This window comes from Cheilinus undulatus, linkage group 14 (assembly GCF_018320785.1).
Source record: "Cheilinus undulatus linkage group 14, ASM1832078v1, whole genome shotgun sequence".
NCBI lineage: Eukaryota > Metazoa > Chordata > Actinopteri > Labriformes > Labridae > Cheilinus > Cheilinus undulatus.
In genome coordinates, this window is record NC_054878.1 from 29,964,102 (window position 1) to 29,990,175 (window position 26,074).

The following is a 26,074-nucleotide window of genomic DNA, read 5'->3' on the forward strand; positions in this document are numbered from 1 at the left end:
CACACACAAAAAAAGAAACCGCTTAATACAAGGTTGCTTTTATCACTAACATTTAATATAAGTAAACTGAATTTTCCTTTTGGTTAAGCTGTAAACCTGTCTTTAAAAGTGCAGCATGTAGTTTCAGAGGAGTGGAAGTTATTTACATGAACACTCAGGGTCTAAAAGTTTTAAGAAGCTTACTGAAGTTAATGCCCTGTGAAGCAAACAAGACCATTCAAAGAATACTGATTATTAATTTGTATATGTTAATGCATCATATCTTCCACTGGGTCAGTGTCAGACAAACATTGTGACACCAAAGGTGTTTATTAAGATGTCTCAGAAAAAATATTCAGTAAGGCTGGTGAAGGACGATTTATATTTTTAATCCTCAGAACACACACACTAGATGACTCAGACAGACTGTCAGATCACTGGAGACCACACTCCTGCCGACCTGCCTACGATCTTGCGTGATCATGTGACTTCAGGGAAAAAAAACACGGACGTCTGTCGATACCGTCTTGCTGTCTCTCCACAAAAGGCTGTCCTGGCATGTGTTACACGTGCAACAAAAATCATAAAACAAGGGAAAGACTCAGGACAAAATCCTGGCTGGAATTAAGGTACAGTTGTGCTTATGGTTGTGAGGGGTGAAAGTACGTGTGATCCGTCTGGTGACGCTGCCCGGTGTGCTCACTCTGATTGGTTGTTGTGGGTACTCTGTCAGCGGCACTACGATCTAGAATCGTGAATATCAAACATGTTTGATATTCACGATTCAGGGTCTGGTAGGTTACAACGCGATTTGGAGCAGTAAATGAATCGTGTTGACACCACACACATGCAGACTACTCAAATAATCGTTTGCGATGAGGCTTCAGTCAGTATACACCCCCACAGTCGTCGGGTGAGTCAAATCTTGGCTAAAATCGGGCTAAAAATCCTGTAGTGTGTGGCCAGCCTTAGTGAAATGATTGATTATTGAACATCAGCAGGGTGTTTTACTTTTAGTTTGAGAGCTCTAATTAAACATAAGCTGCATGTAAGTGAAATAAGTTTTGTTCGTAATGTTCACCTAAACTAACAAAGACTCTGACAGAAGGTAAGGATAACCTTGCAAAGCAGATGGATACGCCTGTTTCCTTGTTTCTCACTGGCGAATCCATCTTGCAAAGCTCCCGTCTGAACCGTTTTGGCCCGGTTACAAAGTGACAGGCCCAATCAGCGACAAGGGGCAGTACTTTCAGGTGTAGCGGAGTCGTGACGTAGGCAAGCAGCAACAAGAGGTCGGTGCAATTATTGCGGAAGAGATTAGCGTGGATGCTGCTAAAGCACCAGTTTTATCAGAACTTGATGACATTTCTTTGTTAAAAGAAGAACAAAGAACAGCAGTGAGTTGTTTTCTTTTCAAAACAACAAAAGTCGTGTACTGACATGTCTACACTCGCCATGTTTTGCATTATTCCTCTGTAGTTGTGTACGCGCACCTCAGTCATGGCTACATTACGTGTGTTGTTGCTCTGATTGGCCCATAAAGATATGAAAGATGGAATGCTCATCCAATCACACTCTGAGTTTTTTTCAAATCCTCTGCCCTTTCCCAAATGCTTAGTATTGAAGGTTTTTTCAGATCCATCGGGCGTGTCAGGTTAAGGTAAGGATGCACGATATTGGAATTTTTCCGAAAGCCGATATTTACAAAACCAATATGTATAATGTAAATGTATAATGTGACTGTGGTTCAAATCTAAAACTTCAATCTTAAAAATACTGTCTGAAGTTCAAGGATGAACAAAGAAACAAACTTCAGTCTTTAAAAGACACTTTAAAGTTGAAGAAATTTAGATGAACAAAGAAAATCACGTCAGCTAATGTACGTCTGTTGGTCCTGCCTAAAATGCAACAAACTTATTTGCACATACGGATGATTTTTACAGCTGATATTAGCTGAAATTTTCCTACCTGCCTATACTAATAATCAACTTCTTTACCTTATATCTGCCGATACTGATCTCACACTGATAATATCATGCATCTCTAACAGTAGGTTTAACTTTTGGTAGAACTACAGTGCTTAACAAATTTATTAGACCACCACCCAAAGTAAGGTTTATGCCACAGCTGCCCTAAATTAACAGCATTGGTAATTACCAAAATCATTTTTTATGTTTCTGCAATGGTTAATACACCAATATGTAGAAGCTCTTTAACCAAAATGATACTTTTAATGCTAAAATATCATTATTATTGTTACCCATGAATTTTCAAATTTACTGATTTACAAAAAAAACCCTGAAAAAATAGTAAAGCACATTATTATTTCTTGATTAATCTGTTAAATTATAGTTATTTACTTGTATTCCTGAACAGAAAAATAAGTTTTAGTGGTTGAATGTTATGCTTGATTGATTTCTGACTTCTCAGAGAAGCCCAGTGAGCCGGCTCAAATTTGGGTATAAAAAGGTGAATTCAGTTTGAAATACCTCATTCCTGTTCAAAATGGTAAAACGTCGAGAGCTCACTGAAAATGAAAGAGTCCGCATAAAAGCACTTCATGACGCTGGATGGTCTTAGAGACAAATATGACAGGTGGTCTAATAAATTTGTTAAGCACTGTGTGTTTAAGTTAACAGAAAAAATATATAGATTTTAAACACGATTAAGCAATAAAATTAATCTATCGTCCAGGCCTAGCAGAATGGTATCCAAGTTTAATCTCCGAAATCATGACACCCCTACGTGTGTCAGAGGACACATTATTCATTAGCTCCCCTGCCATTCTGTTAGCATTTGTTACTAGTTATAATCCTTTTTAAAACTGGATTGTCACTCCAAATGTTTTAATGTGCAGGGTATCTGCAGTCTTTAAAAGTATTGAAAGTTGATTAATCAATACAGCAAAAATTAAGGCTTTTAAAAAGTATGTAAAAGTCTTAAATGCAAGACTATGAGGTCTTTAAGTGATCTTTGGTTTTCATACTTATCTAAAGGGGTTATTAGCTTTAAAATGCTTTAATGTCAGAAGTACAGCTTATTTTAAGTGTCCTGAAATGGAAAATTAAACCTTGTATTTTTGGTCTTAAAATCTAAATGTGTGATGTTCTACTCTTTAGCTTTAACTGCTGTGCAAAACTTCTAAATAGTTACTTCTACATTGTGGTGCAACTACTTTTAGGTGGATTAAGTGAAAAGTAAGACCTTCCATTGTGAGCTAACTTATGGTATCAGGCCAGAGGGCACCAGATTACCAGTTTGGCTCAAATAAAAGCCATATGTTCTTACAATAATATATTGTGCTTTTTTGACCGAAGGGATCAAAGTGAAGGATCTGCAGTTACTTTTCTAGGAGATAGCTGCTGGTTTCCAGCTAGTTTAGTAGTCTATACACTAATTTCAAATGAACAATCATTGATTTGTGATAAAAAAAAATCACAAACTTAGACAGGTTCCTCTCTAAATATTAAGCAACATACATTTCTTATAGCTTTCTAATCACGTAAGCCTCTGTTCTGTTCTCCTATGGTTTGTAATGATGTGAAGGATAAACAAGTTTCCAGACAGCAGCTGGTGTTTTATATCTATATTATATAAAAACATGTCATTCAGTGTCTTTTATTATCTGGTTACAACTCTAAATAGTTATAACTCCAAATATTTACAACAGAATAAAAACATCACAGGCCACAAAAGAGAATTTCCAAGTGCTGAACATCATTTTATCCGGTGTTAGTGTCTAACTTGACAAAGTCGACCTAAACATCTCGACTGCTGCGCCTCATACAGGACACAACAACACAAACAGGACAGTCACCACTTAAATACAAACACCATCATCAAATGATTGTGGTTTTACAGTCTGGAGGCAATGCCAGCACAAATATAAGTCTTTTTCCTTCTTATTTCTTTCGAGGGTTTCGCTTTTCTTTCGTTTCCTCATGCGTTTGGTTTCAGCACCGGATCAGGAGGACAGCGATTTACGTCCCCACTACGCATGCGTCATCTTTATTTGGTTTCCTCCACTGGGATTGAATACAGCAATAAAAGACTGGATTGGTCGTCAAGCTCATTGGTCTCAGAGACTCGGAAAACTTGTGAATAGATAATATTTTTATGTAGGACATACTTGACACACGCTCTTCGGAGTCTGTAAACAGTGCAGGCTCTCTGTGCCCACAGCAAATATGGCGGCTGTTTCGCTCCAGTCACTATAATGAAAGTTACAAGCTATTCCTCGACTATACTGACTGTTAACAGGCTACTCGGTGAATTCTGGCTTTGTTGAAGTCTTTGTTTCACTGGAGGCAAAGGTACACATGCTATGATTGACACTTCTGCTGTGCGGCTTCAGTTCAAGTCTTTTCCATAGCCCATATGTGCGCGTGCTCATATATCGCTGGACTTGTACATGTCGGAGAGTAGCCTGGTGATGGGGACGTTCCCGATGGTCTTCTTAAAGAAAACCTCCTCTATGGTGGACGGGCTGACAGAGCGGAGAGCCGGCAGGAGAAGGAGGAGTTTCCCGAAGCGGCATGGCTGAGTGGGATACCTGTAAGACAGCACTCAGGGTCAAACACGACTCGTTACTCCTGCTTCACAAGCAGACTGACTCGCACTGTAGCCAATTAGCACACACCTGTGACGAACGGCTGCTAATTAAAGAGGTGGTTCAACTGTTGCACGTGCGCCCAATTACAGGGAAGTGCAACGGCTTGTTGGCTGATTACCTCACATGAAGTTAGACTAAAGGAGACGGCGAAGAACAAATACGCCACTTACTGATTGATTTATTTACTGCTTTGTTTGTTACCTGGTGTGTATGTAGCTGTTGAGAGTGAGCTGTGCTTCGTCTTGTAGTGCAGCAATGGCGCTGGCGTTGCGGAAACTTCTTATCTCAGTGCTGCCATGCGTAGGAACTGAAAGAGGAAGGAGGAATACATGTATGAATAACTTGGAAAGCTAATGAAATACTATTTTTTGTTGCATCGGGTAAAATAGCACTTTTTTTTTTTTAATCAATTGTGCCGACTTTTCAAAATAAGACTATTTCCGCTAAAATACTTGAGCATGATCAGAAATGTTTAGAATTTTGATAAATTACTTTATTAACAGTTATCTCATGTATATTGGAAAATATAACAAATTCGTGTTTTCCCCTAAAAAATTCGACTTTGCTCCTATTTCACTTTTTTCTTAATCTCTGAAGACACTTTCCAGTTTAGAATTCGTAAGAAATAATTTAATCAGTTTATTTACAAAACCAATAAAAATGCAATACAATCCATCATGATAATTCACAAGAAGCTTGTTTGTGACATTAAATGTCAAATTAATTGTGTTGACTTTTCAAAATAAAACTATTCCCGCTAAAATACTTAAGCCCTTAAGAAATGTGTAACAAGTTGGAAAATGACTGCTGTTATATCATGTATACCGAGGGAAAAACAACATAATTTAATGTTTTTCCCCTAAAAATATATATATTTTTTGTCTCCCATTTAAACGTTGTAAATCCAAAGACGCTTTTCCCATTTAGAATTTTTACATGCCTCCCTTTATAAGAAATAATTGTGTTGACTTTTCAAAATAAAACTATTTCCACTAAAATGCATTAGCCCTTAACTGATCAGAAATGTTCAAATTGGAAATTTACCTTAACTGTTATTATCTATTCTATCAAGGGAAAATAAAATAATTTAATGTGTTTTCCCGAAAAAGTTCGACGTTTTGTCTTCTATTTGCTCTCAGGACGCTCTGCCCATTACGTTTTTTAAATGCCGCCCTTTTTTTCGATCAGACTTTTCAAAATAAAACAATTTCCGCTGAAATATATCAGCACTTACATGGTAAGAAATGTTTGAAAACTTAAAAAAATCAAAAAACTTTATCTACTGCTATTATATATATACATCTTTATATGTATATGCAAAGTAGCATAATTGAATGTTTTCCACAAAAATATTTTTGTCTCATATTTGCGTTTTAAATCTCCCAAAAATCACTGGCCATTTAGATTTTTGTTTTCCCTCTTTACTTCAATCCTGTAAGTGTCTAAGGATCAACTTTTTAAATATTTTATCATCAATTCTTCTATATACACTTTGTTCCACTTTTTTACAGTTGAAAAAAAAGAAAAGTTATTTATAACGTTATAAATACATTCAGTGTTAGAATTTAAAAAACACACAACTTACATTTATATTCAAAATCTGTCAGTCTTAACACTTCCATCCCAGTGATGCCACAGAGTTTTGTGAGCATTTCAACAATGACAGTGATGTACTTCTGACAGTGGTGATAGTTAATATGCACTGAGGACTTTTTTAATAAAGCAGACTTACATTGAAAAAAGTAATCATTCACAACTTTACATTTGTGCTTATATGTGCAGTACACGAGCACAATACAAGAGTGTTATAAACAGACTGACCGGCTTTGAATGTCACGATGCATTTCAAACAGGCGAACTCTGTGGCATCCAGGCGCATCTGTCTGAACCTGGTGACCACCTCCTGAAGTGCCTGAATCTCAGACATGATCTTATTCATCCTCTGAGACTCGGTGTTTTCAGTGTTCATCCCTGGGGAAACGCGTAAAAAAAGGTCATTACAACTCTATAGCAGCACTGGCTCTTAAACACATTTACATCCGTGGCTCGTGCGGCCCGGGAGAGGCCTTTAAAGCCCTCTCGTGCCTCGTACATACCAGAAACAGCAAGAAGAGTGGTGGAGTCCACAGGAATGGCCCACTGCGCAATACCCAGAACAAATAATTCCCTCCACGCGTCTTCCAGCAGAATGAGCTGCAAGGAAGGTTTGTTTCAGAGTTAATGAAAAACATATTCTTTTTAAGCCGTAGTCTGTACCTATAATAAAGCAGCTCGTGCGTAAAGATGTTCTTTTTATTTTACGCACAGACAACCAAATCTAACCAAATCTTTTAAACTGCAATAAAAACAAGCACATTTTCTTACATTCATCAATTATGGATCAAAACAACTTGTAGTTTCCCAAACATTCAGGATTACATTAAGACTTGTAGTCCAAACTATACCTGGTCTGATAAAGGCAGGGTAGAGAATGCGGGAACACTTTTGGCCCACTTGATGCTCATGAAAAGGAGGCGAGCTGCAGACTCGCACACAGACTCTGTGGCCACCTCATAGAGGTACATCGGAGTGCCGCTGACTTCATGTGGATACTGAAAACAGGCGACAAAAGATGCACCAATCAGTTTGTTTCATTGTAATGAAACGCGGTGCAGAGAACCGTGAACAAAAAAGGTCAAATTCCAAGCCCCAGCACCTGGTTTTATAATTATTAGTGTTGCTTGAGGAGGATTTACAGTGAGAAATCTAATAGGCGGATTTGTAGCTGCTAAATCGGGACAAGAATTTCAACTTCTCACCCTTGCGAAAAAAAAAGCTGTAATCCTATAATAACATTTGGGAAGGCAACAATACAAATATCCACAGGACAAGCTTTATTTACTATAAGATATATCAGAGTTTGAGCTTTTATGTTGGACTTAAATGCTCTAAATTGTCAGTCAAATCAGAAAAATCACAACCAGTCACGTTGAAAAACTCCAAATCCATTCAATCCGGGTGAATAAATAAATGTATAAATTAGGCAAAGTGGAAAAAAACCATCCTGGATCATACCTTCGGTGTGGGCTGAGCCAGGCCCACGATGGCCTGTCTCTCCGGGGTGGTGGCCACCGCGCTCATCTCCAGGTTGTGAGGCTCCAGTTGCGTGACCGTGGTGAAGAAGGGAGGGCCAGGCAGAGAGGATCCCGGGAAATGGGTCGACGATCCGTTCACCTCTTTGTGGCCCCGGAAATATAGGGCGACTTGTTTGCGGATGGTGGACGTCCGGGGGCCCCTTTCGTGTTGGACGGCTGTGAAACAGGACAGGAGTGGACACAGAGTGAAGCAGTGACGGAGTTAATTTATTACATTTATTGAACCCTCTCTTCCCTGAAGATTACACTAACTCTCCACAGATGAATTCTTCTGAAATGAAGGCCTCAAAGCGCGAGCTTTGTGTGCGTAAAAGGTCAGATAATTGTTTTTAATGAGCTGTAATCCATAAATGAGAATTTCTAAATAAAATACATCAAAAAGGTAAGAAGTCATCAACCTGTTGCTTCTTTGAGCCTCCACCAACAGCCTTTAAACAACAACCCATCCCCTCCCTCACCTCTAACCCAAACGCCAGCACATAGCGTGTCTATGGCTGAAGTGATAATTCAATTAAACCCATTTACCGTCTTTATTCATGTTCACTTCCAGACACTTCTTCAAACGGCACGCTCTGCACTGGTTTCTGTGGGTTTTGTCCACGGGGCAGCCACCCTGCACACACACACACACACACACACACACACACACAGACAAACGCAGACAGTGTGATTTACAGCCTGAATATCTCTCAGCTTTTTCCCCCCACAATAAAACACTTCCTATTATTATCTTCCCGGGAGGCCAATCTCCAGGTGAAAGCTCGCGCTATTATCGCGCAGTTATCGACCTGCTCCCCTGCCGCTGCAGTGCGGCCTCATCTCGGAGGATAAGCACTCCATCCCGCCCTCTGCTGCCTAAATCCTCGCCTTGGAGTCATCACATTAGATTGGATTACACCTGGTATATTACAGCAGCGCGATGTTTAGCCCCAAAGCTTAATGGAAGAGGCATGACACAATTATGCTCATCAGGGGAGACTTAACACAGCGCCAGGAGAAAGGACACTGTGCGTAAAAATGCGCGCGTTTGTATAAGGTTTATCCCTTAAATCATTCTTATAAGTACACTTTTAATAAACATCTCTGCGCAGTTGGCCCTGCTGCAGATATTTGATGAGATATGGCAGAAAATACGCGCACATGAGCTTGCATTGATACATTTTCGTCGCTTCTGTGGATCTCCAACTTGATTTATTATCCACAATTTAAAAGTGACTCATCAAAAAAGACATGGCACACTTGTCGCAGCTTTTAAGGGCCTTTGTGGGGAAAAAGAGGAGAAGAGGAGGCCTTACCTGAGAGCCAGATTTGCAAACGTAGGTTCTGTTCCTCCGGATGCTCCTCTTGAAGAACCCCGAGCAGCCGTCACAGGCGTAAACACCGTAATGCTTCCCTGAGCTGCGATCTCCGCACACTTTGCAAGGGATGTCCAGAATCCGACCTGAGAAAGGGCCAAAATGTTTTAAGGAGACAGTTTAGAAATGGAATTACTTGAAAATGATTTCATAAACATTGGAGATCTGGATGAATAATAAATAATTGTAGGAGTTGGACAGTTCATATCTGTCCTTTTTAGTTTGGCATCAAATCTGGCTAAAAGTGACTGGCTGTACAGTAAATGACAAGACTGAACTCATTATGAGTGTCTGACAAAAACAAATCGTCCGACAAATCACAGTTTTTGTCAGAAATCCCACAAACACACACTCTTTCTCTCCCTCACCCACACACATACTGGACAGCGCCCCGCGCCTCGTCCCACCATGGGAATTCGCGGCGCACATTTCCAGAATAAAGTCCGGTGGGAAGCGTCATATCTGAGCTCTCTAAGACAATGGGCCGAGGGCGCACAATGGAGACATTAGGGGAAAGTGTTAACTTAATGATTTTCCCCCATTGAACCTCGTCTGACTGCCTGGATCTCGACAAGCTGCCAACTCCCCTTCATAATGGGACTCGACAGCTGCTTTATCCCGCAGGTCTATAGGCCCCGGGATTAGGGAGTGACACTGCACCATGAGAATAATGCGCACCAACTCGTTTCACCAACTCAAATGAAGTGTATGTAAATGGACCCGGTGGAGATGAAAAAAATTGATTTTTTTTTTCTCCTCTGAAGATTCTGTATTGAAATCTATAGAAGTATATTTGTATGCATATGAGGGAGTCCCTTTTTTTATTCTGGAGGGAAACGCCGTCTATGTAATTACACTGACGTTTTGCCACCTGCTCATTGATTCACCAGTGACCCGGCAAAAAGGGTAGCATGGGAATAAGCAGCGAGCAGCAAAAACAATGACTCCAGGAGAGAGTTATGGGGCTCCAATTGGCAGATTATTAAGAAGCAAATGACCGTGTGGGATATTTAAGTGTCGGTCACAGCCGTGTAATTGACATGAGATGGAGAGAGATCACGTTTTGATGTGAAAGCAACAGTTGGCCTGCTGAAAGGCAACTTTCTTTTTTAAAATCTCGTGCGTAAATAAAAAATATCAGCCTGCTGCTTTATGAATTCACCCCCATTTTCTTCTTCTATTACCACGTAGACTACACTCTAGCTTACTTTACATTTAAATAAAGTCTTACTGATTAAATCAAAGCTGAAGTCAAGTTCATCCGCGCACCAGAGAAATAGAAACCGCAGGATTTCAACTAAAACTACTTTCCTAGTGCCAGCTGAATAAAATGATGCACAATTTTGTTGTGAAAGGGGGGAAATGTATTTAACTTCCCCCTGTGGGGGTCCAATTCGTCCCCATTGTGTGCAGTAATTGCTTGAAGATATATGGCATCTTCCATTAACGTAATCACCATCAGGCCGAAGAGCTGCTAAAAGAAACTGGAAATGAAGTTTCTACTGGGAGCAGGAAATGTTTCTGCTGACCACCCATAATGTGGGCTTGAACCTGGTGGACGTGGAGCTGTGCTGCTTTAGTCTCATTAGTTTTATTTAGAAGTCATTTAATCATTGAAACAGGATAAAGCAGCAGTGTGACATTAAAACACGCGTGGAAATGGCTGCGTTTACTAAAGAAACATAGAGGAGGAATGCAGAATAATCTTAATACAGACTAGATGGGCCCTTGTTTTAAATCTTATTTACTCTGAATTTATGAGGCCTTGTTCCAAATGTTAAAAATACATTTTTAACATTTTTACAATTTAATCCAACATATTAAACTATGCAATATTAATCTATAACACAGGTTAAAAAGTCCACTCAAGATTTTATTTAAAATACCTGATAGTATTTAGGATTGATTTAATTAATGTTTTTAGTCTCTGGTGTTATACAGCGCCTGTGCAGAAATATTTAAACATATTTTATTAATTTAATATCTGTACGGATCAGAAAAGAACAGCAGATGAGAGTCTCTGACTTTGACGTTAAAATCTTCATTTAATTCTTGAATTTCCTACTCTTAAACGCACCATTTTTACTCGTAGCCTTAAATCTTAATTGGATGCAACAAGTGTCAGCCACTTCAACACTCCAGTTTTGATGCTCGCTGTTTTTTTTTCCCCTTTTAACTTCACAAAAACTTCATTTTAGGACAAATCTTAGCAGGCCGAGAGCGTTTCATTGAAACGTCATGGAGCCACTTTTACGCACTCGGCTCACAGCTATTCCCCACGGAGAAACCGCTCACACTTTTTGCAGAGCACACAAGCTAAGAAGTGGCTAATTTATTACAGTAAAGTGAGTGACATCAGACGTAAAGAATCGTGAGAATCAGCCGTTACATTGAATGCTTGTTTTCGTCTTCTGACGCCGAGCAGCAGCGCGCGTGAGGAGACAGCAGCCACACTTACTTGATTTGACGTTCAGAATATCCAGACAGCCACTTGTTGAGCCTGCAGGTTTGCTCATCATGGAAACTCGACTTAGGAATAAAGTTCAAGAAGAAAAAAGGGCTCCTCTTTCTGCTCTTCTCTCGCTTCTAAAAACAGAAATCGGCGACACAACAACAGCACCTTTCCTTCAAGTCTTCACCAGCAGAGAGAAGATCGGCCAAACAAAGTCCTCCTCAGTTAGCAAACTTGACAGATTTCCCAATAAAGCGCCCAGGTTAAGATACCCGGCTGTACATCGTGTCTGACAACGTTCACCTCCGGTGTCTGGGTCCCTGTACGGGGTAGAGGCGCAATCTGTAGCCCCGGGGGCAGCGACCTGTTAGCGGCCACAGCAGCCGTCCAGCTCGCGGCGCAGCAACCGGTGCATAAAGTTGGCTTTGTTGAAAAGCAGCCTGGAGCTAGGGAAGGAAAAAAAAAACACACTTTTCTAGTTTCCTGACATAAAAGCGCGTTTAACGCAGGACACGATGTGACTTTGTGCTGCGAGTTGTTCAAATAAGCCTCGGTAATATTTATGAGAAGTGTCAGGGGGACGCTGGAGGGTGGAGATCTCCACTTCCTTCATCCACTTGGCTTTCTACTCCAAACTCCAGCCTGACGTCACTGGCGTGTGAGGGAGAGAGAGAGAGGGAGAGAGTGTGGCTGACTGTGTGAATGTGAGAGTGTAGAAGTGATGTGGAGGTGCCTTGCTCATGGATCAAGAGACGTTGCAAAAAAAGTTGCACGCGAGTTTTGTGCAACATTTCAGATGCTTTTAAATAAGAAAAAAGCAAACAGAGACGCTATCGAGGAATACCAAGCACTTTTCCCCATCAAACTCTTAAAAATGGTAGAAGATGCAAAAATCTCACTTCTTTGTGCGTAATTTTAGACGATGCTGCAGAAAACTCGCTTTTAAAAACATCAGGAATGCAACTTTACCTCATTAAAAAAGGACTCTTAACATTTAAAGTCAAAGTCAGTGATCAGAACCACAGACTAACAGATCTAACTCACCTTAAAAGTGTACTAGTATAATCACTGACTTATTTTAAAATTCACTGTTTTGTGACTTTAGAAATTAAATATTAAATCAAAAGGTTAACATTTTATCACATATAAGTCAGCTGTTTTGCCTTTTTCATGGATTAACAGAAGTCTTTGACAAGCATAGGCTCAAACTTTAAAAACAGAAACAATAGTGACTATAATGAAGTATTTCTTAAGTTCTGAATGCATAAAAAAGATCTAAATGAAGAGCAATGCAAAATGTGAGGGCAGTAAACAAAGATGACTTACAGTGGTGCAATATCTCCGTTATGAGTGCACGTGCCACACTGCTGCACTCATTGATCTGAGTGCAGAAATCTGTCCGCTGCTCAGAGGGCTAAAAAAGTTAATAAAGGCGAGGAAAATATACTTTTAGGTATGTCAGTATTTTGCTGCCTCTATTATTGTCAACCATGTTTAGAGTGTCCTTTATCAATAAAGTTATTCCATGACTGTAGTTAAAAGCTAGAAAGCGATGCTGCTTTTTCATTTGATCTTTCAAAAATTCCAAAAACAAAAAGCCAAGCTGAAAGTGATGACCTGCTCATCACACAGCAACACTCTAAAAATGAATAAAAATGAAAATAGTAAAAAAAGAAATTAAAAAAAAAACAGGAAAAAGGTAAATAAAAAAGAAAAAGCTTCAAGTGGTAACAACCATTGAATAAAGTTTATTTAACTCAAGTTATCAAGTTGCAACTCAAGTTACCTTCTTGCAACTTGTTACCCTGAGTTGAATGAACTTTAGTTATTACAACTTGAAGTATTTTTTAGTTTTCCTCCAATTTTTTCCTTTTTATGTGTATCTAAAAAAATGCATTGATGATAAAAGTTGCATAAATATCAACTAAAAACTGTTATCTATCAGCTGTTGATGACGTTCTTGTTAGCTCTGTTTTGACGTCACATTTCTTTAAATATTCAACTTAAGATTTTTTTTAAACATGTAATTTTTCAAAACTAAAAACCTCGTGTTAGACTTTATAAAAAGACAAAAAGATAACGGGACTGATACAAACTTTACTTTAATGCACTCTAAAAAGAAAATTGTTGGACCAAGTTAACATAAATCATTTGATAACAAGCAATCAAGTCAACCAGTTGCAACTAAATCTAACTTCATGCGACTTGTTTAAGTTTAAAATCTTATCTAATTGCCCGTTACTATTGAAAACATTTTCATAAATCTGACAGTTAACTCTTTCTTGCACCTGTGACGTCGAATTCATGGCTTAATGAGCTCCCTCTCTTTGAACACGGTGTAAACAGGTTTTAAACAGCTCTCCCATGCCGCCCTGCAGTCAGTGGAGGGATTCAGGACCTCCCCATCCACCCACCCCTGGGTGCACACACTGTGCCCGCCTGTCCTGTCCGGAGGCTCGCGCGGGGGCCCCGCACACTGACACCCTGACCTTGACAGCTTGCTGTGCTTTCTCTTAGTAACTCCAAGAAATCCATATTCTGTGTGTGTGTTTTTTTTTTTTTTAAATTGTGTCCATTCCCACGGTACACTGTGGGCCATATGGACCCACAAAGTGTCGATTTAAGCGGACAGGGTGGAGGCGGAGGGGGCGGAGTTAATTGCAATCAGCTATTGTTTAGTCTTTCAACCTGCCCTTTAGGCTTCACACTAACAAGCCGGGAAGAAAATCTCCATAATATTCCTTTGATTTTCCTGCAGGGACACGGGGAAAAAGACCACATATTGTGTGTTTTTATCTCATAAAAATCCCCTTCAAAATAAAAGCACCGGTAGGCTACATTACTTCTTTATTAGAAAATTCTTGATAATTTAAATAACATCTTTTAGGACCATAATTACGAGCAGAATTCCGAGCCTCTCTCAGACAAAAAAAAAAAAAAAAAAAAAAAAAAAAAAATCAGTATTTCTAAGTGTCTAATTTTTCGTGCGTGCGCGTGCGTGCTTGTGTGTGTGGGTGGCTGCCGGGGTGGCTGAGTTGTGAATGTGTGACATAATCTCCTTAACTCGTCCTAATCCTCGTCATTCACTGATAGCCTTTACACAAATATAACCAACATCATGGTTGCCCGGGTTGCCTTCTTTCACTTTTTTTGTATTAGTGACTCTCTTCTCCTCCAACAGTCAATGAAATGACGCCAACAAAGGGAACACTGGATTGTGTATCTGTTTTTATGAGGGAGCTCAGCATCAGTATGTGGATACTTGACATACTCAAGGGAAGATTTAAAAAGCGACGGTCGAAAGAAGAACTCGAGACTCTGGGACTTCTCTGTATGTTTAATATACTTTTTTAAATTTTCGTAACGACGAAATCGCGTCATTACGCACGTGATTTGTAGATGTGATATTTTTCCTGGTTTTCACCTGTTGACTTTTGTATTTCAGTGACGTTCAAATAAAATCACAACATTAACATATCTAAAATGAAAAGTTTTTTGTCCTTTTTCTTTGTTTTTTCCAAGTATCATCATCGCTTGGAGGCTATAGTTGTGCCATCTTTTACGCACTGCTATCACTGTGCAGGCCCCCCAAACCGTCCAGGCGGAAACCAATTGGCTTTAGGGAGAAGTCACAAAGCTCCAGAGAGCAAATAATGAGAAGGATTCAAGCCGAGTAAAAGCCAAGCAGCCGTGCATCCCTTAAAAGTGACCGGGCAGAGAATAGATGTCACTCTTCTGCTGCAGCTGCATGGAGCTCAGATCAGGAGATGATTGTCTAACAGAGAAGAATCACTCCGCTGGCTCTATTTAATGACACGTAACGGCGCTTAAACGGGGTCGGTTAGGCGGTTGTTGTAAGAAGCTTCAACTCAGAAACAGAAACCCGCAGAACAAAACCCTCATCTATTATGTGAGTAGGTATAATCTGAAATATGATGCTTTGAAAATAACAGAGGAAATTTCAGTCTGATTTCAGCACCACGGACAGCTCTAAACAATGCAGGTTACCTGTCCGCGTGCTCACTCAGAATTTAAAAGGACCTTCTTCCGTTTTTCCACAAGTCATTTAAGGAAAACTAAGCCTTTATTATATTTAAAATGTTAAGTAGACGTTTTTATTGATCATTTAGAAATACGTTTAATCGTGAACCTAGCACTGTTGTTAATCCAGCCAATCAGGTGTCAGTATCGTCATTTCTCCCAAGAAGACTAACCTATTACAAAACACCAAACAGTCCAAATTTCATATTGAAATGTAACATTTGTAGCCTTGTTTGAAAATAAATATTTAAGTTTTCAGAGGGAATTCTGACTTTTTTTTTTTTTTTTTACTTCTAATCAATCCTATATGACCCGTAGGGTTGGCTACACTTTTGTTAACATTTGACAATGTTTACCAAAATGCTAACAGTTACATTACCTACTGTAAAAGTGATGTTTGTTTACATCTTCAATGATCAGACAAATAATCAATAGTTGACCCTAAGAAAGTAAAGTAAACTATTCTGATCATCAGTTCAGCTTTTTTGATTGTGACATTATTCTGGCTACAGTTTAACTCTTTAAAGCTCCTGGGGAAGGTAGTTTGTTTCCATTTTGGCGCCCCCTGTGGACATCCTCTTTGTCTATCTCTCTTGTACATGTTTAAGTTGTTTAAGAGCAAATCTCATACTGCTTTCTTTCAGCCATCAAATCTATCTCTCGATGAAAATATTTTCCTCTAAAATGGTTTTTAAAAGGGCATTGTAAATGACCCATTACTCATTTATAAATGCTTCTTTTATTTTTAAGCTGATTTTCATCGGTTTCTGATCATTTTTGTTTCTTTCTTTTGTTTTGAAAAGTAACGAAGAGGAAGTAGGGCGAAGAGACGATCTGAAAACATGGTGAATGCTGCATTAAATATATGTGTCATTAAGACATAAATAATGGTGACTTTTGTGGTTAAGCACCCTGCTGTTTGAGTAACAAGGCTTCAGAGTTATTACTGAAACTTTTAGAGATAGTAAAGTGCTGATTTGACTCTTTTTGGAGAGTTGGTACCTTAACGCTAGTCAAGAGGAGTTAAAAATTGACTTCTTAACACTGACAAGTGTTGGTTTAAATCAGCATGTTGTTAACTACTAAAGAAGTTTTTAACCACTTAAGTGTCATTGTCATATTAAGGTGTATGTAAGGTGCACTTCTTTATGTCATTGATCACAAAATTGGGATATATTGCTAACAGAAAGATTTCCTGTTATGTTAGTTTTAAAATTTTCAGGTTTTACATTTTTGTAATTATTTACACATTGCAATGCACTTTTCATAATTACTAATGTTTACCATTTTATTTGACATCTGTGGACAAGTCAGGTGTTTCTGGTAAGATTGGTGTAGAGAGACAAACAGAGAATGGAGATATATCCTTGGTGGAAATTGGGACACCACCCTTTTCTGTAGAGTACCCCATGTGGGACGGCATTAACTCAACGGATAACTTCACTCATGGTGCAGACATATCTACCATCAGAAAGAAGAGAATATTTCACCATCAGCATGAGCAAAGGACTCCCAGCAGTGACCACTGTACAAGAGGTGGCATCTAAAACATCTAAAAACACATAAATGCATCTAAAAACATATAAATGCATGTAAACATCTAAAAACATATAAATACAATTAAAAACATATAAATGTATCTAAAAACATATAAATGCATGTAAACATCTAAAAACATATAAATGCATGTAAACATCTAAAAACATATAAATGCATGTAAACATCTAAAAACATATAAATACAATTAAAAACATATAAATGTATCTAAAAACATATAAATGCATGTAAACATCTAAAAACATATAAATACAATTAAAAACATATGAATGCATCTAAAAACATATAAATGCATGTAAACATCTGAAAACATATAAATACAATTAAAAACATATAAATGTATCTAAAAACATATAAATGCATGTAAACATCTCAAAAACAAATAAATGCATGTAAACATCTAAAAACATATGAATACAACTAAAACATATAAATGCATGTAAACATCTGAAAACATATAAATACATCTAAAAACATATGAATGCATGTAAACATCTACAAACATATAAATGCAGGTAAAAATCGGAAAACATATAAATGCATGTAAACATCTAAAAAACATAAAAATACATCTACAAACATATAAATGCATGTAAACATCTAAAAAAAACAAATAAATACATCTAAAAACATATAAATGCATGTAAACATCTAAAAACATATAAATGCATGTAAACATCTAAAAACATATAAATGCATGTAAACATCTAAAAACATATAGACAATCTGCACCAAGGCATGATGGAAAAACTCCACCGCCCAGATTTGAAATGGCAGTGAGCAGCGCTTAGATCAGTTAACTCTACAGACTCGGACTAACACTGATTGCATAAACACTGTCAAGTAACTCCAACACTGAAGACCATTTAACTCAGAATGGAGTTAAAATGACACTAGAAGTTAAGATCAACTCTGAAATGTATAACACTGAGATTGCAAGCTTTTGCTGCATACTGTTTTATTCTTGGCAGAGATTGTGAATAAAGGATGTTTTCCTTAAACAGAGGTTAATATCATGCACACTTTTATTTTGCACTGGAGCATATGCCATTATTTAACACTCAGGTTGTTGTTAGTCTGAGTATTTTAGATACTATAGCAACAAAATCCACTATGGAGAAACTGAACAGGATTTTCACTTACAGAATCACCTCTATTAGTGCTGCCCCACCAGTATAACTACTAAATTATTACAATAATACAATACTGATGGCCTTTCAAGCTAAGCAAAGTGAACATTCTTGTACATCAACATCTTTTTATCTTATTTTATTTCATTCTCTGCATTTTTATAACCAAACCAAGTAGACTCACAATACCAGTTATGGATCTGATCAGAAACATAGTATCGTCCAGTGTAGTCACACATTGCCATACTGTGCAGCTCTAATAAGCTCCCACTCACTGACTGAATTGAAACATTATCACTATTTTCATACAGAAAGTTAGTCGAAGCCTAACATGAAGGGAGTCAAAACTTTTGGGTAAAAAGAAGAAAGGAGCTGGAGAAGAGCAAAGGTCTCCCAGGATTTTTTCTTCAATTTTTGATAACTAAAAATAAGCAAGCACTTAGAAAATAAAGGACTCCACATTGAGCCCTGGGGTACTCCATTACTATACTTGGGCAGTCAAATGTTCAATATAGCACTGTCCGATTAATCTTAATCACAAGTGCAATCACAATGCCAGGCTGTGCAAATGCATAACTGCATAAAAGGCTGCAGTTATTATAGTATTCAGTAGTTCTCTAAGGGTTCATAAAAATGCTTGCAGAAAGTGCCACGATTACACTTTGTAGTTATATCTTAAAACAAACATAAAAACACTTTTTATCTGGACCACGGGGGTAATAGCTTTGTACAAAAATAAAAGTGCCATCTTTGACTTTTCCTACTTCTTTGTCACACTTGAAAGCAGGACTGTGACTTGTATTGATGGGTCTTTCTTTACAGCGTAGTATTTTTAATTAAAGCTCCTGTGAGGAACTTTAAAGGTGTGCTCCTTGTGGACAAAGTTGCACCTCTTATCTCTTTCCTGAACTAAAAGAAATATTTTGTAAAATGTTGCACTTTAAAAGAAAGGCTGTTATAGCAGTGAGCTGTTAACCACCTCTTTTGACACCTACCCTGTGGCACCTTTAAAGAGCTTTAAAAGTAACTGCACCGGCATAACTACTCTTCTTGTAAGTACTATCGTTTGTTTTTGTAGGTCACATAGAGGCATTGGTGTTGATTTCAGTCTGTTTCATAACAAGAGAAAAACTCATCATGGGAGCTTTAAGTGAAGGACTTAGGAACTCTGCATTAAGACCTACGTAGTGTTTTACATTGCCAGTGGGTGCCATACTCAAGCAAAATCATCTTAAAACCCAAGTGCTTTTACAGTGAACCATCTTGATTCTCCACCAGTACACTCCCACCATCTCCTCCACACCTCCACATTCACACACATCCGCTGCAGCCTCACTATGGAGAGAGAGCAAACCTAGGAGGAGGCAGAACCCAAACCCAGAAACCCAACAGGTCCAGGTCGGTGCGGTGCAGTTGGACGCTCTGACAAATCTATTTGGGGCAAATTGTCAGTGAGAAACTTCCGCTCGAACTGCCGTGGACAAAACTGGCTGTTGGGGAGAGGCAAATCCTGCTGCATGAGGGGTGGAGGGTGGGGGGGACAATGGGGGGGCGAATGTGTTGATGTGCGGCCGGTGGCTGGGGAGGGACAATGGCCGGATTAGTCAGTCCTCTGGCTGACTGATTTGAGATGGCTCCTCTCAGCCTCTCACCGTGGGGAGTCCCATTGTCCCGCTTCTGATTCCCACTTCTCACAAACTCCAAACAAAAGTCAATCTCTTTCTCAAGGGAGGGGGGACATATCGAGCCGTGTTTCAACTGGGGGAAAGTGACTCAAAAACTTATTTTCAGAGATGGCTGACTCTCTAACTCCGCGTCTTTACTCTTTGTTTCTCCTCCTTCATCCTCGGTCTTTATTGGATGCTTGGATGGGGAATGATCCCGGGTTTTCAGTCTCGAGTGTCGCTGGGGGGCACCTGTTGAAGGCTTATAGAGGCCGGGGGGGTCATTAATATTAAAATATACAGAGATGCCATCACGGGCCGGTCTGAAATCGGTCTGATGTCGCCCCTGGGTTCCCTCTCTGGATGGACCTCCGCTTTTCAGTCACTCGTGAAGAGCCTTTCTTTTCTTTTTCTCTCTCTCTTCTCTCCTTCTTTTTTGCTCCCTGAAAAGACTCGTTAACAAATTATGACAGCTGAGCAGAGGGGCTTATAGTCTGTTCACACCGCAAAGACAAACACGTGGGAGCCAAGGAGCGCGCGCGCGACGTGATCAGTGTATCTACTGTTCAGTTGTGCGCGCGCGCGCGCCTGTGTGTGCGGCAGGATTTGCCGCACTTGAAAACACCGCTCTGAGTCATGCAGAGGTGACTGTGCTGGCTGATTCTGTGGTAAAATTGTGTGTCAAGTAGCCGAAACTCATTTTTCTCACACTGATATAATTGTATCTATGTATGAAGTTAGCAAAAACAACATTAGCTTTCACGAGTCAATGCACAGTTTATTTGATATGATTGGCCGTTCAAGCTCCTTTGAGGAGTTTTAAGGTAGCTATGGAACGGAATGACATTAAGAGCTAATAACTCTTTATGAGTTACAATTTTAAATGAGACCATTAGAAAACCATCTTATTTGTAAATAAAGATGGATGTAAACAGATGTGTTTCACACATTCATTTGGGAAAGCTTCAATATGAAACGTTTGAGAAAAGGCAGAGGCTTTGAAAAAAACTCGGAGTGTGATTGGATAAACACTCTGTCTGTCACATCTCTACGGGCCAATCAGAGAAACAAAACACATGATGTAGCAGCTATCGAGCTGCGCTTGTGCAGGAATAACGCGAAACATGGTGACTGTAGACATGTAAGTACTTGAATTTTGTCGTTTTTGAAAAGAAAACAACTCACTGCTGTTCTTTGTTCTTCTTCAAACGAAGAAATGTCAAGTTCTGATAAAACTTACGCTTTAGCAGCATCCACGCTAAGCTCCTCTGCCATAACTGCACCAGCCTCTTGCTGCTGCTTGTTTACTCGCGACTCTGCCATGCCTGAAAGTACTGCCCCTCGTCGCTGATTGGCCCTGTCACTTTCTAACCGGGCCCAAACGGTTCAGATGGGAGTTTAACAAGTTGGATTAGCCAGTGAGAAACAAGGAAATGGGCGTATCCATCTGCTTTGCAAGGTTATAGTTACATTAATTTATGTGGTAATGTTAATTGCGTGGCTGGTGTAGCAATATTATTTTTCAGCTTAAGCTAACAAAGCTAAAGTGAGCCACCGATCATGTTCTACTTCTAAAATGGATCAATACATCATTTAATCCCAGATTAAATCTGTGACCCTTTCCTCTGTTTTATTTATGAAATGCTGCTTACTCTGTAATGTTTGCAATGTGGTTATTTCATGATTGTACTAAACTTTTCCATTAAGAAAGGTGATTTTGAGTTCAGTCAGACTAACATGTTTAAATGCTTTATAAAAGTCCAGTTTAAGACCTACCTCAATAACGTGACTTTTTCTAACCATATGTAAACGTACTGTAACCAAGAAGAGCATGAGTGCTCTTACACTTCAGATGTTTCTCAAAGCCAAAGAAGGATCCTGGAACAGCTATTTCTGAAGGATTCTAAAATAGAGTATCTACTGCTACCCCAGGAATGTTTGTCGAAGATCTTCAAAATTCTTCCAAGGACAGAATCCTTCAAACAGAGAATTTTCAAGTATTTATCCTCTGCTTGCAGGAATTACCCACAATTATGTGGGCAACATTTTCCTTCTCTTCAAAACAAAAAAAAAAGGATTGCTTGAGCGCTCAATACACTTTTAAATGTAAGTATTGTCAGTTTCCACCATAAATATGTCATTATATTTTTATGGTATTAGAGTGAAACTAGACAGGTAAAAACAGCAACAAAGAACATGACTATAGTGTAGGATTGTGTTATAAATTTAGCACAAAAAGTACTGTCATTTGTGTTTGGTTTATTATATCCTAATGCTTCTTGGCAATAGATCTCATACTGTTGGAAAGCCTGTTTATTTCCCTTTTTAAATGGTGCCACATTTGTCAGGAACATGCATTTGTGGGATGAGCAGCAGAGCTTAGTATGTGGGTTGAGCCCATGAAAATGTTGCCAAATCTTCTCTGCCAAAGCCAAACAGCTTATTCTGCTGTTGCTGTTGTTGCAATTTCAATGCAAAGAGATATTGAGATTCTGCAACCAGTGACAATCCCAACGTACGACCCCACAGAGCCAGGTTTATCAGAGACTACCTCCAGAATTTGAGAGTGGAGAGGATGGAATGACCTGCAAGCAGTCCTGACCTCAACCCCAGTGAACACTTGTGGGATCAGTGTGGGTGTGCTGTTGGTGCCAGAGTGACCAACACAACCACACTGGCTGATTGGCTACAAATGCTGTTTGAAGGATGGGATGCTATCCCAGAGCAGTTTGGGACAAGGCTGGTTAGCCTGTTCCAAACATGTGATAAACAGCTGCAGGGAGGACTCTTGCCTCGCCTCTGTAGGACCCAATGCAGAAGGATCCATCCTACAGAGGAAGGATTGTTATTTCAATAAATAAGATGAGTATTTGAAAATAAATAATGTGCCCAGAGTGAATAAAATAGCATCAAAGATAGTTTGATAATCCCAAAAATTCCCTGGGACCCCTGGACCCCCTACTGAGTTCAAGCCTCTCAAAAAGTCCCTCTGTGTCTTTATATCAAACACATTAAAGCAAGGCAGAAATGTATAGAAATTTCAAATCCAGAAAATATTGGGGTTCTGAGTCATAAATTGGCATGAAATTATGAAAAGTAAGTCATGATTTATGGTGTAGACTGATATCACATATTTAAGGCACATATTCAGTTTGTTTTTACAACTGACACCTTGCTTACCATATTTATGTAACTTTCAGTCATGCTTTAACACAGATGAGAGCAAATACACAGCTTGCTCACATTTGGAATAAACCTGAAGTTGTGCAGTTCTGTTGCTTTGTTGATTGTTTGATTCCATACACCAAAATGTAGATGAGCTCAGATGCACATCTGTGTATCCAGATACACTTGGACTCTTGCAGCAGTGATATGAACTTTGTGAAAGATGGATTAATGCACTCCTGGTTGGCTCCTTCCTCTGAGGCTTCACCTGCAGTCACTCTGACGGTCACTGTGATGTTTGTGTTCTCTATTCAGCAGTCACTCCTGCTCTCCTGATGTCCTCCTGCTGGCTGCACAGGTCAGGTTCATGGGTCGCGCTCCGGGGTCACACTTTCCACTCGTCATTAACCCCTTGGGGACCCTGCAGCACAGGAGCTGTCATCAGGAGCCTCACACTCACCTCACAGGTCTTAATACACACCCAGACAGCAGACGCACAGAGACGGGGACTTCATTCAGAGAATCAGGTCATGTAACCTTTTCTCCATTCATACTGGGGGTGTGATGTGAGAGCAGATCTGGGTCAGACTATGAGTGTGTCAGGTGACATGATGAGAATATTGATGAGCATGTGGTGTTAAAGAGTGATCAGCCGATTACTCTCAGTTTATAGGCATTGTGCGGTCATTTAAGCTAAGCCTTAAGGCCTCACTTACTATCAGAATGAAGCAAAGTTAGGGATACTTCAATTTAAAAAATGACACATAGGAGAAACTGTGGGATCATTTTGCATTCAACCTCTGTTTAGGGTTTCTAGATTCCAAGTATGTGCATCCACACTATGCATGAAATATACGTCTTCAACGATAACCTGCAATCAGAATTCTCACTTGTCCTCCTCTTATACTAATAACAGCTCATGCATTATTTCTCTGACATCCCTGCATGCAAAGTGCAGTGATGCTGCTGGTGGTACAAATGAGTGGGGGTGCATTGGGTGCATAACTGGGAAGCTAGCAGTGCCTGTTTTACAGCCTTTCCCACTCATTCTGCCATAAATGTGCCATTAAAAGTACCAACAATATTTATAAAATAAACCTTGTGAGATGCTGGTAAGATTGGAATGACAACTTAGATCAAGATGACAAGTTATGAGCCAGTAATTATGATATATTTCTATATTTCCGAGTGAAGAATTCAGCTGTTAAAAGAAAGATAAATCAAATATTTATGTGTGAGAATATGTGATTAATCGTATTAATTGCTGTTAATTCATGTCCACAATCAACACACTTTTTGTTGTGATTAATCCCATGATTAATTGTCCTTTTCAGCACACTTTTGTTAAGCCCCTGCAGTGTCTCCCTGCAGCCACAGTGATGTAAAACAAGGCCACCACTGCTCCTTAATGTCTCATTTCAGTAAAAAAAAAAAAAAAAAAAACAACTCACAGACAGCTCAGTGGACAAGAAAAAAAGTCATCAAACATTTACCTTTTTACTGATCCATTGTTTCATTTTCAATCCATAACAAGCTCTTTTTCCATGGTTAAGTTTGTGTTAAAATCTTCAATCTACCTATAAAAGCAGGTCTGTATTCAAACAGGAAGTTTCAAAATGACAAAAGATAAATTGTGGAATTTTAAAATTCAACAAAAAGGATGCAATTAATCATGATTAAAAATGGTATCTTTGGACAGCCCTACTATTTACACACATGCAGGACAAAATCCATTCATGGAAAGGCAGTTTTGATTTCAACTAAAATCTGTCAATTTTTTTTGTTGACATTGCATTAATAAGTATAAATAAGTTGATGTTTAGACCATGATAGGCTTTGAGTCATGATTGATTTGGAGAAAGCAGACACATCTACACTGAGCAACCCCACATAGTTGTAATGAATGACCTTTGTTTGATGAGCAGATGTTTAAAAGAGGCTCCTTCAAAAAAGTCGCGGAATATTTGACTATTTAGGGTCATCCCTACTAGCCAAGTATCAAAATAGAAGTGCTTGACCTCCTTGGTTAGTTTTGTTTGGAAAAGATAATCGAGCACAGTCAAAAAAAGAACGGAAAATAGAAAAGACCGTGCTGCAATTGTTAAAAATAATGCAAAAATGTTTACATGAAATGTGCATATGATGGAATATTCATACAATGTTTGCTTTGTTAAAATTCACACAACAATACTATGTTGTTTTACATGAAGGCCTTTTTATGCAGTTGTGTGTATACTTGAATATCACAGACACTACAGCAGACTGAATATAAATCAGAGTAGGTGACTCTTATTGAAAAATATTCCAACTGCTCTATAATCCTTGTAAAAAACATATATGCCTGTCGGTTCAGTCTGTAACCTGGAAGTGTAGATGACAACATATTGTGCTACGGTACCTATAAAACATGCTCACCCCATTGGATGTTTTACTCTTTCATTGATTTTATAAATCAGTCATGGTCAAAATAATTTGGCTTTACTGACAAAAAACCCCTCTTTAATTTAAAAGTGAAAGTTGCTGCAATCACAGCTCTGAGTTAGCGTGGATAAGTCTCAATCAGCCTTGCACATCTGGACACTGCAATTTTTACTCCATCCTTCCTTGCAAACTGTTCAAGCTTGCGTAAATAGCCCTTTTCAAGTCCAGCCACAAATTCTCTTATGGATTGAGGTCTGGGCTTTGACTCAGCCAATCCAAAACATTCACCTTGCTTTCTTTAAACCATTTCTGTGAAACTTTCTTTGTATGCTTCGGGTCATTGTCTTGCTGAAAAAGATTTTTTTTTTTTTTTTTTTTTTTTAACCAATCCGTAGTTCTCTTGCGGACTGAATAAGTCCTCCAGGATTTTCCTATAATTTGCTGCATTCATTTTACTCTCTACATTTACAAGCATCCATATCTGAGTGCCAAGTAGCATCCCTACAGCATGATGCTGCCACCACCATGCCTCACAGTTGGGATGGTGTGTTTGTGGTGATGTGC

At 39.0% G+C, this 26,074-nt stretch overlaps 1 protein-coding gene and 1 long non-coding RNA gene across 2 annotated transcripts in view; both read right to left on the reverse strand.

The window, feature by feature from the left end:
- Positions 1-3,639: 3,639 nt before the first annotated feature.
- Positions 3,640-9,743, reverse strand: nr2e1 (nuclear receptor subfamily 2, group E, member 1). The gene is made up of 9 exons (XM_041804905.1): positions 9,638-9,743; positions 9,021-9,166; positions 8,251-8,338; positions 7,646-7,881; positions 7,036-7,182; positions 6,688-6,784; positions 6,413-6,562; positions 4,793-4,898; positions 3,640-4,531 (listed from the first exon to the last, which is right to left on the reverse strand). Exons 1-9 carry the CDS (start codon positions 9,741-9,743, stop codon positions 4,369-4,371), a joined length of 1,239 nt encoding a protein of 412 aa, XP_041660839.1. The 3' UTR covers positions 3,640-4,368.
- Positions 9,744-16,902: 7,159 nt separating this feature from the next.
- Positions 16,903-26,074, reverse strand: part of LOC121520938 — a 49,483-nt gene continuing 40,311 nt past the window's right edge. The window contains exon 4 of the long non-coding RNA XR_005992816.1: positions 16,903-17,034. This is a non-coding gene — a long non-coding RNA (uncharacterized LOC121520938). The remainder of the gene's footprint in view (positions 17,035-26,074) is intronic.